This window comes from Haemaphysalis longicornis, unplaced genomic scaffold (genome assembly GCF_048455015.1).
Source record: "Haemaphysalis longicornis isolate Haplotype H1 unplaced genomic scaffold, Haemaphysalis longicornis Haplotype H1 scaffold_3, whole genome shotgun sequence".
In the NCBI taxonomy this organism is placed as follows: Eukaryota; Metazoa; Arthropoda; class Arachnida; order Ixodida; family Ixodidae; genus Haemaphysalis; species Haemaphysalis longicornis.
Genome location: NW_027526335.1, coordinates 76,951,552 through 76,965,559, shown reverse-complemented (window position 1 = coordinate 76,965,559; position 14,008 = coordinate 76,951,552). Strand labels below are relative to the sequence as shown.

Here is a 14,008-nt window from a genome sequence, read left to right as displayed (position 1 = left end):
CTATGGGACCCGCGCAGCTTTGTACTACCCGGAAGACATCCGTATAGGGGGAGAAATGGCTGGAAACGCTGATTGGTCAATGTGTGTGACGTCATTAAAATATGCATGACGTCATTATTTTTTTGGCGCTAGATTTGTTTGTTTAGTTGTTGTTTTTCCCCAGAAATTTTTCCCTAGTCTTTGGTAAAGCGCTAGAATGCCTCCCTAGTCTGCCTAGTCCCCGCGCTTGGCCAAAATGGCGGAAAGCTCTTGCTTTTCAAGCGGGCTTCTTTGTGTTGAGATTGCAGAAGTTAGCTACTGAAGGGAAAATGTGTTAAAGACATGCATATACCTTAAAATTCGACCGATGCAATCGTCGCTTTCACGCAAGAAGAATCTGGTTATTCATCATGGTGTGGTGTGTTGAGTTTCAGCACACTGCAGATGCCACTGCCCGCAGTAAAAAAGGTGAGGCATCCATGTACTCTGTTATTAGTGCTCGGTTATTTTTATTTTGGCCTTCTTGTTTACTTTAAACATTCCTTTTACGTGAAATTTTTGGGTCCGGTTGTTTTTCTTTTGCAAAAGGTGCACGCTCCACGTGCGTCATTCCATGAACTCAGTGTGTTCAGGGGAAAAAAAAGGGAGATAAAACAAGTTTTGACGACAGATTTGTTCGTGGAGCGATCGCATTGTATTCCATATTTTTCCTGCGTGGCGTGTGCAGGTATTATTGTTGCGCCTGTGCACTGAAATGACGACCGTCCCTGTGGAAATGACGATCACCCCCTTTGTCCACCCTGTTCAGAGCCTCAACCTTAGCAGCAAGGCGTACTTTCTAATAACATTTCGAGACCGCTTCGAACATTCCACAAATAATAAGCTTAAGCGCTTGCCTATCGTGAAATTCCTGATAGCAGATTGAAATGTTGTGTTGACATGGGCAGTGCATGCTTTAACGGCGGCGTGAATCACGAAAAATGGGTTTAGATTGCGATGTGGTGTGGCTACGCAGCGCAAGTGTGAAGGCCCGTTCGCACTTGCGACTGGAGCGATAGAAGCGACGCGATTGCTGTCCGCGGCGACAAAAATTGGTCGAGACCAAACGAACAAGGAAAGCGGCAGAAATCTCGTCGCTTCTACCGCTCCAGTCGCAAGTGTGAACCACTTGCGACTGGAAAGAAACATATGTAGTTCATGTAATTGTCCTGTATTTCCCATGAAATACTCTGTGTTTGATGCCTAATAAAATAAGCTGTATCCAAAAGCTGAACCTAATCGGCGGGGGCTTACGGCGAATGTATGACACGCTTCTATTTTTGTGCGCCTTCGGAAAACCCTGTTGCAGTAGACGATTACTTGTGGCTTCGCCGGAATGTTTTTTGTTGTTGTTTTACTCACAGAGCCTGCCTGACAGTACATCCGCCAGGTGGTAAGTGCGAGGCTCCTACAAAATAAGCCAAGAGCAACTCGCAAGCCTTGCCTAATTACCTGGCATAGCACAAAATCTGATATGGCTGTGGCTATTCTCATTGCATCCGTGACAATCCCTTGTATAAATTTTTCGCGGCAGTTGTTTCTCGTTAGCCGACTGGGGTCCGCATGACAACCTGCCAGTAAATTTCTTTTGAACCCACTCTTCCGGCATCCGTGAAAATTCCTTTTTAAAATTTCAGTCGGCTCCCGTTTGCTGTCTACATAGATGTTTTTTCCACCAGCAAGACAGATAGATCTGCGCTGCTTTATGCACAAGCGATAAAACTATATGTTTCAATGGAGCCAGGCATACATCGCATTTTGTGATAATGTGCTCAGGCAGCCCGGACATGGGCAGCTTTAAATAAAGTTTGATCTCTCTCTCTCAGGCAAGCCGAACAACAAAGTGCATAGTGAAACTAGTAAGGCTTGAGCCTGGAGATTAGCTATGTTATGGCTAGCAAGAAATGAGCAACCGCGGGTAAATGTAACAAAAACGTTTTCAAGGAGGGACTTGCAATAATTTGTGTGCACGCCGCCATTATTGCTGCTCACGAACCTCATGCCCCCGTGGATGCAGCACTAACGTATCTGGTAATACTTCAGGGTCTTGGGCATCTTGCTGTCAATCTTTACATCACGCTTTTTCACTCCTGTGATAGTTCTAGTGTCTCTCTTCCAAAGCTGCACGTGGTTTGCAGCGCGGTATGCAGACATTTTTGCCATGAGCTCATCAAATGTGGCAACCAATGGAAAGTACCTCGTGGCCAGTTTCCTTCATTCCTTGCGATGGAGCACGTTGGTTGTGGCATCAGTCCTTAATTGAGGTGGTGGTGGAGCACTGAACGAGTGCAGGTGGATGCGCAGCTACTGCAGAGGAGGCCTCCCCCTTTGGCACGCTGCAGCCAGTCGATGTGGCCCAGGGGCTGCTGCTCTACCGTCATCCCGATTGTCCACACCCCCGCCTTGGCCAGCGTCTTGTGGCACTGTGAGCTCCAAAGCAGGCACAGGCGCCTTTGCGGCAGTCACCCTCCAACTGCCACCAATTTGGTTTCGGCAAGGTGACCAGCGGCAGCGCACACATCAGCAGCCCTACAGCCAAAGGCTGTCTGTTGGGAGCAGCCACAGTCTTGGGCGGCCACCTTACTCACAGCCGAGGTGGCCATCCGGTCCTGGCACGGAGCTACTTGGCGGCCTGGCAGAAGCCATCTCGGTGGTCCAGCATGAGCACCAGGTAGCGCACCCTGGTCTTCCACCCGAGCTGCTCGCTGTCGATTTGCAGGCATGTGACCCTGCAGCAGGCCTGGGTGTCCCAGTGAACAAGCATCGCCTCCATCTCGGTGCCCGACAGCTGCAGGCTGACATTGGCGAGCTTGGCCCGCACTGCATCCGGGGGTGCCTGCAGCTGCAGAACGACGCCTCGGCAGCCCGCCATGGGGCCTAGTGCCTACAGGGCCGCCGCGGCGACGTACACAGACAGGTACACCCTGTGCGCCCTTCTACTGGGCAGGCCGTCTGATAGTGCCACTGTGACCATGTTGAAGAGTAAGGGGCTGACGACTGTGCCCTACAGGGTGCCCACATCCACTGGTTGAGGCACCGACAGGGCGTTGCCTACCTGCCTTTGTGCCATGAGGCCCGTCACGAACGCCTCGACGGAGCCCCGCAGCTTGTCCGCAATGCCGGCCTCCTTTATGGCCAGGGAGATGACAGGGTGCTGGAGGTTGTTGAAGGCACCCTTTATTCCCCCCCCCCCTGATAGAAAAAAAAAGCGCGGAAGTTTGCAAGCGCCCTTAACCCTTTGAGGGTCGAATTTTTTTGAAAAGAACTTTCCCTGGTGGTCAAATTAGTTTATTGCGGATTTGGAATGTACAAAATGCCTAAAGTCATGATTAAATGGTAAAAAATTATCAGGAACAGTATTTTGGGGTCAGCATCACTTAGAACTGAAAAATGTTCAATAGTATTTCAGAGTGTGGTATTCCTTGAAACACGGGTCTATGCACAGTGCCTTATCGAAGTCTGCACACATACAGCGCATGTCCGAAAATGAGCTGTCTTCTTCCGAAAAAAGGCTGTCTTCCGATTCAGATTCGGTGAAAGGAGTAAACTCAGAGTCAGAAGAGTCATCGCGGTCGGTGTCATCAGAGCAGGCAGTTCGTTGGGCCATATCGCTGCTTTGCCGTGCATCTGAAGAACTCGAAGGCAACCCAGTAAACGAGGAGAGCGAGAAAACGCCGGTGATAAACAAGCTAATAGCAGCGCCAATATAGATAGAAATCAACTTCCGCCGCCCCCACAATGGAGTCTCCGATTAGGTTACTTCAGTTCCAAGCAAGGAGGGCAAGAATACCTAGTGAGCGTGGGTAATAAACAAGATAAGAGCAGCGCCAATATAGATCGAAATCAACTTCCGCCGCCCCTGATAGCGAGCGTCGATCAAGTTTCGCGCGCCTCTGATGCGATCACGTGGCAAAACTGAAACCACGAAACGCGTTAACACGTACAGACGCCGTAACGCGCTGAAGCCAGAGAGTTCTGTTTTTCACCGCAAGAAGGTAGCACAATCAAATTTCAAACACTTCTTGTAAGTCCCAGGAGGTGGCAGCACCTCCCAGGGAGCATGCATCGTTAATATGGCGCGAAATTTCAAACGGATGCTCGAAATCGTACCCGTACGGCAAAGACCTTGCGGGACGGAAAACCACCGCAGTACACGTACGGCAAAAACCCCCAAAGGGTTAAAGGCTATGAAGATAAAATACATGTTTGGTTCATTAAAAATACTGCCTTGTCTCGATAACAATGATATCAGTCTTACAGCAAACTTCGAAGGAATTATCGATATATTAAATTAAACATTTGAAGCAATGGCGAATCCCCGCCCACTTTCCAGCGGCGATTTCACTATGACAGCACAGGATCTTGTTGGATGATTGGTGCCCAACGACCTAAGTCATCGCCAAGGAACATGATTGCGTGATTTTTGAGGGGCCTTCATTGATCTTATCACGCGCAAGAACAGCGCTGTTAAGGGCGAAAATTACATGAACCTGGCAAGATTAGTCCACACGCAAAGCGGAATAATTCAGCCATCGGCATTTGTTAAGTCATGCCAGTTTAAATTTGCGCTTCTGTTTTGAGTCTCATCGGGGCGGAGAAGCTTGTGCTTTTGTAACATAATGAATCTGGTTGACATTTCTGCACAACCCAAATTAGAGTCTGCTGTAATGAGCTTGGTGTTCTCAAGTAGTTGCATTCCTAGCGGTCACGTTTTCAATGCTTCGTGCATAAATGCCCTATAATCTGCCTGAAGGCGTGTACTATCAAGCTATACCTTTTCTGGAGCAGCCACCCCCTTTAGTTACCACTCCCAGATGAGGTAGAGCAAGTCACTGCAAAGTTTGCCATTCAATGCTGTATCTAACTTTATATTTAGCAAGAAAAAATAACGCAAATACGGCGATGTCTGACCATACTCTTGCGGGCAGGCATGTTCTGTGCAAGCTGAGCAAAATATTGCTACGTTTTGAATTTTGTCGTGAGATCTGATGAAAGAGTTATAATGCGGTCCTACCATTTTGGTTTCAAACTTTAATGAAAGGACATACTTTTTTAGCTGACGCGTGCGCTGCCATTTTTCAGCAGAGTACACACTGCCGGTTTTAAAGCTAAACGATAAAAAAAGTATTTGCACTTCATGAGCATGGGCGGTTCTGGAATGTATAGGGCGCACAGAAGTTTTGTAGTTTTCGTTGCAGACGCGGGAAATGGAAATTATGTTTGAAATCTTCTTTGTCCACCAGAAAACGGAGGATTGGGCAGCTGTGCAGAGCCAGCATGACCTTCGGGCATGGTGCGATGCCCGAAACAAGTCAGCATTTTGTTTCCCGGAGTGCACCAAGAAAACATGCGTATTGGCATGGCCCCGCATACAGAAAGACCAAAGACTACCATGCTTTAGCATGAAGCGGACAGTAATGACGCAGTTAAACTATTTCCTTGGTTGACAGCGACCGTGATGTTCAAACTAAAGCATGGTTTCAGGCTACGACAGGATAGATTTGTTTCCCGGAGTGCACCAAGAAAACATGCGTATTGGCATGGCCCCGCATACAGAAAGACCAAAGACTACCATGCTTTAGCATGAAGCGGACAGTAATGACGCAGTTAAACTATTTCCTTGGTTGACAGCGACCGTGATGTTCAAACTAAAGCATGGTTTCAGGCTACGACAGAACAAAAACGCCCGTGTGTACGAGATTTCGGCGCACGATAAAGATCCCCAGGTGGTCAAAATTAATCCGGAGCCCTCCACTACGGCGCGCCTCATCGCCTGCGTTGCGTCGGCGCGTTAAACCCTACAATCAATCAATCAATCAGGCTACGACAGAATAGATTGGCTAAAAATTGCAAAGTTGTTTACCGTGATAATTCTTTGGTTATTTCGGTTACTTAAGAAATGCTGACGATTGCTCAAAATGTGCTTCATGCAACATTTTAGAATGTATCAGTTGTGTATCAGGGAAGAATCACATTGGCGCGCACCCGTATGTGTGTGTGTGTGTGTGTGTGCGCGTGTCGAGGGGGGGGGGGGGGGGGGGCGTGAGGGGAGGGGGCTGGCGGAGGTGTGCTGGTGCTCTTGAGAGGGCCTGTTGTAAGTGGCTGTTTATTTAATTAGGAAATTCTGTTGTCATGCACGACCGATTGAGCCTTGAAAGAACGATAGTCCTGCGCCCACAGAACTTCAAAGAAGGCCAGGAAGCGTTAAAGGAAAATTCTACCAGAAAGGCACCCCCCCTACCCAGCGATGGGAGATCTTGATGTCCAGCCCCGACCTGTCGACGCAGCAAGAGCTCGCATCCAGGGGCAAGGAGCTATTGGACTCATATGGGACTCGTGAATAGGGTTCCACCCCGTCTGACGCCTGCGAGCGTCAACTGAAATGGGCTCAGCGAAAGTTGTTTCTCTCTCTCTCTAGAGCTCTTCTTTGCCACCAGTACGAAAGTCCTTCACTTGCGCTGCGCACACTGCTACATGGTTTTAAAATTGGGTGTAGCAGTGGATTGCAGCCAGAACAAATATATATTTCATTCTTCATGTACTGATGCTACGCTGTCCCGATACACTCTGAGTAATCCTCTCCAACTTCGTGCATAATAAAATATTTGGGCCTTTACAGGAGTTGAATTTACATTTTCCCTCATTAAAAGTCACCTATCCGCTCCACCGTGGGTGCTTTCAATTACCAATTCAAACGCAAATACTGCATTCGGAATAAAACAAGATGGACATTTTTTAGCTCGGAGACACAAGGTACTGTGGCATCGTGTAAATATTACGAAGTGAATATTTAAATATCAAAGAATGCATAATTGATCTGCACCGCACAACTTAACGTACAATGCAACCTCCATCGTCAAAGGACATCAGTGATCATGTAAGGATTAGTGACTGGAAGAAAATGACTTACTATTCGATATCGCCGTTGTGACTCCGGCCCCTGAATATACACTGCTCTGGGCAGCCGAATATGGCCATCTGATCGTTGTTACTGTCGCGACGCCGTCTGCCTGTGGCAGGGCTGGTGACCGTCGTGCCTTCACATTTAGGATAAAGTCTGGAACTGGCTCGGGGAACCGCAGCACGCCCTTTTTGTCGACCCGCTGTTTTGCAGTTTCCTAGGTTAGGGGAGAATACCGCCGAACAAATCTGCCTAATCGCGGGGGTGAAATTGACTGTCGCAACATCGCCGTCTGAAGGGGACAACACTCAGTGCGCGCAATCTGAGCCCACTCCAACAAAACCCTCCGGGCCTCGACAGAAACGTGAAAAAGGAAGAATGAAGGGCTGACGCGAGGAAGAGGGGCGTACCTTGCGGTGTGTCTCAATCGCAAAGGCCCTCTGCCCGCGCACGGCATTCATTCAGCTAAACTGCACGTTTCACCCATTACGTAGCCCATCGCATTCTTCAGTTACCTTGCACGAGTCTTGAATGTGTGCCCATGGCCACTTGATCTCCCCCTTTCTAGGAGAGGGAGCGGCCGTGATCAGCCACTGCCGCTTGCACATTGTTCTGCTTAACATACAAAGATCGTCTGTTCCCGTTCGGGCCTGCATTGTACCAGTCTTCAACCATCAATGGCCGGCGGTCCCTCTTTTTTTCCGCCGCGAGTTAGTGCGGACCGTGGTGCAGACCACTCCATGCTTCCCCGGACGAGTCAATCTCCTCTGCTGAGAACAACTCAGCCGGCCAATTATTCTCGGTCTTGCCGCATGTCTCGCACAAAGGGATACAACGCATGCCTTTGGCGTCCCGTGCGCTGAGCTTACCCGAAGGCACCGTAGCTTTTGGGGCTGCACCCCTCCGAAATCATCCCTCAGCGGTTCGCACCCCTCAGGCGCTTCGTTTTGTCACGGCCGGACTCGGCTCCCTTCCATGCGAAGGGTAGACATGCACTTTCGTGGCATTTTCATAGCATTTCGTGGAAAGTGCCATTAGTGGCACTTTCAAAAATATGCCGCTTTGTTCACAGGCGACGTACCAGGCATACAGGCAGCATGGCGATGGCCGGAAAAATTTCGGAGGGGGGGGGGGGGGCTGAAGCCCGGTCAGCCCCCCCCCCTCCCCTCCTCTGGCTACGCCACTGCATCAAGTAGCACGAGGGCTGCCACCTGCCTGAGGGCGATTCCACGAGAGAACGAACATGCGTGTGCATGACCATTTTTTGTTCATTCTTGTTTTTTGATTATATATGCGCGCAATATGGAAACCCCCGAAAATCAAGTTTGTTTTCTCCTGAGGTGCATAGTTTGGGAGAAAAAAATGTTTGAATGTGCCCGGAGCGCAGCGGTGGTTCTGGCAACTGCAGATTTTTTCAAGTTTGCGTCTCTGTGTACGTCAAGGAGTACAAGGGGTGTGTATAAAATGTTTTGGGCCAGAAGCTAGACCAGAATGCTAATCAGTGTAACGCAAAATCAGCGTCCAGCAGCGGACAAAAAATTTAGAAAAAAAATTGTGAATTCGGCCCAGACGATAAATTGTTACTGTTTTTGACGCCCCCTATCTACATGTCTTCTTTTCTGAAAAACCTGCAAGTCAGCCATTTTGTTGGCCATACGTGCCTGAACGCATCAGCAAAAGATGGTGTTTGTAGAAAATTTATAAGTACTAAAAAAAATTGAATAACTTTGGCTCTTTTTCAGAAATTGCGCAAATTGAAAACTCAATATAAAAAAAACCCCATACTCGATTTTCTTCAAAATTGCGGAAACAAGACTCCTTTACTTGGACAACAAAACTGTGGAAAAACATGCTGCATCATTTTGTTCATAACAAAGTTATAAGGGGCCAAACTTGGGGCTCGCGCGACGCGTCTTGGCGCGCCGCGGTAAGTTGCGCGGGTGTACATGGGCGGTAATTCACATTTCACTGCCACATGCTGGCACGATCAATCTCTTCCCAATATTCCCAAACGAAAAAAACTATTCTGGAGATTCTTCTTTTTTTTTTTTTTTTTTTTTTTGTTTTTTGCCCGCCTCTGTTTCCATAATGTGTTCTTTAACGAGCTAACTTTCTGGCCGATACCAGCTCGAAAGCGCTCCTTTGCGAACGCCACTCTTCTTATAGGAAAAGGAAAGAAGGATTCTAAACAACAGGAAAAGTTTTTCCAGTGGTTATACCGGGTAGAAGTGGTAGGAGTGGTCGATATTTTCTATTATTATGGCGCTTCGGTCACAGCACAAGTAAATTACTGAAGGTATTTCAGATTTTCTTCACAAGAATATTTATTCAAGTAAAAAGACACAAGTTTGTAAATTGGCTGCCAGACTACCGTGATTAATTATTTACAGACAGGAACACAGCAAAAGGCATACGTGTGGAAATACAACTCAAGTAAAATCTTTATAATATCTGCACCACAGCTTCATCGAGCGCTCATACAGTCAAGCACAGGAAACTGAAAACGGGCAAATGGCAGTGGGCTCACTTTCAGCGGTTCTGGCGACAGTTAAACGCTGTTCGTTTGGGTGTTCCTTCGTGACAGATCACACGTGCCAGGACTGGATGCCTCGGATGCGTGGCAGACGCTTCCATTCTTCGCGCTTTTCCATGCGAAACTCTTCGATGCCTGTGCTAGATGCGTGAATCAGGGTCACCTTCTTTAGCTTGCTTGGCAACTCGGCAATCATTTCAGCTGATGACCGAATGACGTTGGTGCTGCCTGCCCTCAGGTTGTGTAACGAAGCGTGATGTTTTACAATACCACCAACTCCATCACACGAGTTTTTTTCCGTGTCCGGTAGCAGAGAACAGCCACTTCACAGACATGTAGTTTGCTCTGGAAAGTTCGTACAGCTGATATTTGTTCTTGAAATGGCTGGCTGCACCGTCACTAACGTAAACAACGTGGCTGTACACAGGGGCACTTTCTTCCAGGCATTCGTGCACCTTGTGAAGCGCATAGCATGCATGTGCGGTATCGTGTTGCATGTACTGCAAAGCTCTGAACTGGTTTTCTTGTAGTTACAACGCACGTAAACAGTGAAACCTGTGTTTTGTGCCAGTGGTACGACTGGACTTCATTTGGCAGAATAACTGTCCAATTTTCAGCGAAGTCGAAGTGCAGTGCAATGCTTGATCGCCGTTCGCATCTTTTCGCTTCGTTTATGGCAATGGCCTGGGTCCGCCTAATATAGTCATGGGAAATCCACCTGGTGACCCATTTGCCTAGCTCCTTCACGAATGCAGCTGGCGGTACACTTTTTTTTATCAGAGAACCATTTCCCATACAGCGTACGTGATGTCTTTTTCGTCCGAAACGACCAAAGCGGACATGGTAAGGTTGTCGGCCATTGGGCATTGCCGGCACTCACCCAAGAAACACTGCGTCGATGGTGAGGTGCAAAGACAAAGCTCCTTTAAGTTCATTCTTCGGTCAACCCCTGTAACGTTTTGCAGGGCCAAAGCAGACAGGTCGGCATTTGCACAATAAACGCAGACGCACACTTCATGCTGGGGTGAGTGCAAGACCCATTTCGGGCGCAAAGAATAAAACCGAACGTCAATCCATTCCCTCCCTTGTAACTGCCCGTGCGCCATTTGTTTCGGTTGCCTGCGCATCGGAGGAACCTTTGTTTTTTGTTTTGCATCCCGCAAAACACTGGCGCCGCAAAGGAGCGCTGTCGAGGTGGTATCGGCCAGAAAGTTAGCTCGTTAAAGAACACATTAGGGAAACAGAGGCGGGCAAAAAAAAAAAAAGAAGAAGAATCTCCAGAATAGTTTTTTTCGTTTGGGAATATTGGAAAGAGATTGACCATGCCGGCATGTGGCAGTGGAATGTGAATTACCGCCCGTGTACACCCGCGCAACGTCCGGCAACAGCGGCCGGAACTTACCGCGGCGCGCCAAGACGCGTCGCGCGAGCCCCAAGTTTGGCCCCTTATAAATTTGTTCTGAACAAAATGATGCAACATGTTTTTCCACAGTTTTGTTGTCCAAGTAAAGGAGTCTTGTTTCCGCAATTTTGAAGAAAATCGAGTATGGGTTTTTTTTTATATTGAGTTTTCAATTTGCGCAATTTCTGAAAAAGAGCCGAAGTTATTCAATTTTTTTAGTACTTATAAATTTTCTACAAACACCATCTTTTGCTGATGCGTTCAGGCACGTATGGCCAACAAAATGGCTGACTTGCAGGTTTTTCAGAAAAAAAGAAATGTAGATAGGGGGCGTCAAAAACAGTAACAAACTATCGTCTGGGCCGAATTCACGATTTTTTTCTAAATTTTTTGTTCGCTGCTGGACACTGATTTTGTGTTACACTGATTAGCATTCTGGTCTAGTTTATCGCCCAAAACATTTTATACACACCCCTTGTACTCCTTGACGTACACAGAGACGCAAACTTGAAAAAATCTGCAGTTGCCGGAACCACCGCTGCGCTCCGGGCACATTCAAACATTTTTTTCTCCCGAACTACGCACCTCAGGAGAAAACAAACTTGATTTTCGGGGGTTTCCATATTGCGCGCATATATAATAAAAAAACAAGAATGAACAAAAAATGGTCGTGCACACGCATGTTCGTTCTCTCGTGGAATCGCCCCTGGTAGTCTGGGTGTGCTCTAGCTCTGTCATTACATTGTCAATGGAGTTCATCGCAGCCTGGTGCTGCCGGAAGCCTGTGAGCTGCTCTGAGATGTACATGTACTCCTTGGTTCTGCAATTTCGTGTGCATGCTGCCAAAAACTTTTGCCCTTGCAACAGCACTACGATTGGACTCGGCTTATCCACATCAAGTTGGTTTTTATCATTCTGAGTGCTTACTGGAGTAACTTCTTGCACAAGAAGTTATTGCAGTAAATCCCACCTTGAAAGCTTTTTTATCGTATGGCTTTACGTGTGGTTGCTCATATTTTACTAGCTGTAGCATAGCCAACCGTAACATATCCAGAGGGGTGAGCTGGGCGAGTTGGTATGTGTCATCTTAACAACAGCACGAAAAAGACTGGGACGAACGAAGCAGACAAGTCGAGTGATGATTCACAACTAGTTTTTTGTGGAATGTGCACTAAACATAAACCTTGGCATCAACAGAAGAAAAGAGATGGAACACATTCCACTCGAACGTACTTCCTTGCCCTTCTCCCCCCGCCCCCTCACATGACAAACACTGGTAGAGCCTTTTACTTGACACACATGATCCTTCAGCTATGGACCACTGCCGAGCTGATAACAGAGTTTCATAAAGGAGGAACATCAAGTTCAATGCCGCACTTGGGTTTGGCGGCATGTACTGGTTAAGAAGGCGAACTCTGTCACAAAGTACTGGCGATGTAACACAATCGCCTCCCAGTTTTCAAATGTTGCACGCTTCGATTATCTCTCGGCCTGTCTGCCTGGCACGTCTGGAAAGAAGTACACAAATGGGTCCCACCGTTGGTGTGCATCGTATACACGACTATTGAGCTCTTCTTACAGAAGGTGCTCTATGGGTCCACAATAGTACTGCATGAAACCTGCCCTGTTTCAGTGCCTTTTGTAGCAAAATGCCTTAGCAACCCATGCTGTTTCCTTGTCAATGAATGATAAGCTTGTCATTACAGAACACTTGTGGGTACCCTGTATTTTGTTTCCTTTCAACATTACAGGTTTGCAGCATGACGGGAAGGAGTGCAGAGACGCCTATGCTGCGATTGCTGGCGTTGTGCAAACAAGGGTACAATGAACTATTGCCTGCAAGACTGCAAGAGGATGGCACTGCCTAAAGTTATTCTTTGTTAGAGTATAAATAAATTTCAAGGTCTGAACCCAATACCCATGTACCCTCAATAATAAAGTGTACCTCAATAATAAAGTGTGTCCACATCTTTTGACAGCTGTGTCTGTTTACTTTTCATGCAAACCTGCGACCACTGAAAATGACTGTGACTAAAAGACGCATCCCGTTCCCATCAAGTGCAATTTTCAGTGCACTACCACTTCTAAACGTGCTGACTCCTGTTAATCATTTCAGTTTGCACCATGCTATAAATGGCTGGTGATACATGTGTTTAAGCGAAGTCCTGGGAACAAATAGAATTCTTTTATTCAATTTACAATTTCCTGTTGGCCTGAGTGGGAAAAAAAATACAAACCAACTGATTGGTTAGCAAAAAACCTGCGGTGTCCTTGGACGTATCCAACTGAAGAATGGTGTGCCACAAATGCGAAACTTCAAACAGAATTTTTGCTTTTGAACACTGAATAGCATTATTGACAAATGGATTAAGTGAAAGTAACCTCGGCAGCAAAAATACGAACCTATTTTAGGAAAGATCGTCAACACATGGTCAGAAGTAGAGTTCATCGAAGAGTACAATTTCCCAGCATCCACTATGGCATTCCCTGTAGCCATTTCTAGTTTCAGCGTGTAAAACTACCTTGGCTTTTTTATCTGAAGACGGCAATCACATTTTTGCACACAATGGAAGATCAGTGCAGTTCATACTTGCATATGAAATGAGTGAGTATATATACTGTTCTCTTCATGCCTGACCAGAAGAAAAGTGCAATTTGCTTCGTTTCAAAGTAGGGGCTTTAGTCTGAAATATCCTGAATGAGTGGAAGCTGAATTGTCACACAATTATAGTTTTACTGCAGCGTCACAGAAGAGTTTAGGTTGTCGAGAAAAATTGGAAGCTCATCACTGCTGACTGAGGGCCATCTTTCAGGGAAACTTGCACAAATATTATGAGCTTCATATCGTCTAAAGTCGCACAAGTGTTTTCCTAGTTTCGCTATGCTGCTGCATTCTTCAGAAATAACACTTCCCTGCAGAAACGTCTTACTGTCATTGAGAATACCCCCATGATGGTGGTTATGGCCATCCTAAGAGATTGTAAGAATTTTTAAAGGAAACTCTGCAGCGTACCATTTTCTTTGGGACTTTACAAGGCAAATTATAAATTATGCCTTCTATATCAAGCAAATGCGTACTCAGAATATGTACAGATGCTGTTAGTAGCCGTACTGGGAACTGTATGCAAATAAAATATAAGGCATATTTTATGAC

At 46.9% G+C, this 14,008-nt stretch overlaps 1 protein-coding gene across 3 annotated transcripts; it reads left to right on the top strand.

The window, feature by feature from the left end:
- Positions 1–51: 51 nt before the first annotated feature.
- On the top strand, positions 52–12,827 carry LOC144174662 (uncharacterized). 3 transcript variants are annotated; one of them, XM_077703450.1, is made up of 3 exons: positions 52–447; positions 2,738–2,935; positions 12,606–12,827. In XM_077703450.1, the coding sequence occupies exons 1-2, from the start codon at positions 424–426 to the stop codon at positions 2,897–2,899; spliced, it is 186 nt and encodes a 61-aa protein (XP_077559576.1). In that variant the 5' UTR covers positions 52–423; the 3' UTR covers positions 2,900–2,935; positions 12,606–12,827. The 3 variants fall into 3 exon arrangements, with proteins under 3 accessions (XP_077559576.1, XP_077559575.1, XP_077559573.1); XM_077703449.1 differs by lacking the exon at positions 2,738–2,935 and adding an exon at positions 2,361–2,689; XM_077703447.1 differs by having other exon boundaries at positions 2,361–2,935.
- The last annotated feature ends 1,181 nt before the right edge of the window (positions 12,828–14,008 follow it).

What these genes read in the sequence shown, in the direction of transcription:
- LOC144174662 (XM_077703447.1), top strand. Translation starts at nt 390, where the DNA reads ATGGTGTGGTGTGTTGAGTTTCAGCACACTGCAGATGCCACTGCCCGC. An exon ending in CACTGCCCGCAGTAAAAAAG is followed by an intron (nt 448 to 2,360) that starts GTGAGGCATCCA and finishes GGCACGCTGCAG; the next exon opens with CCAGTCGATGTGGCCCAGGG.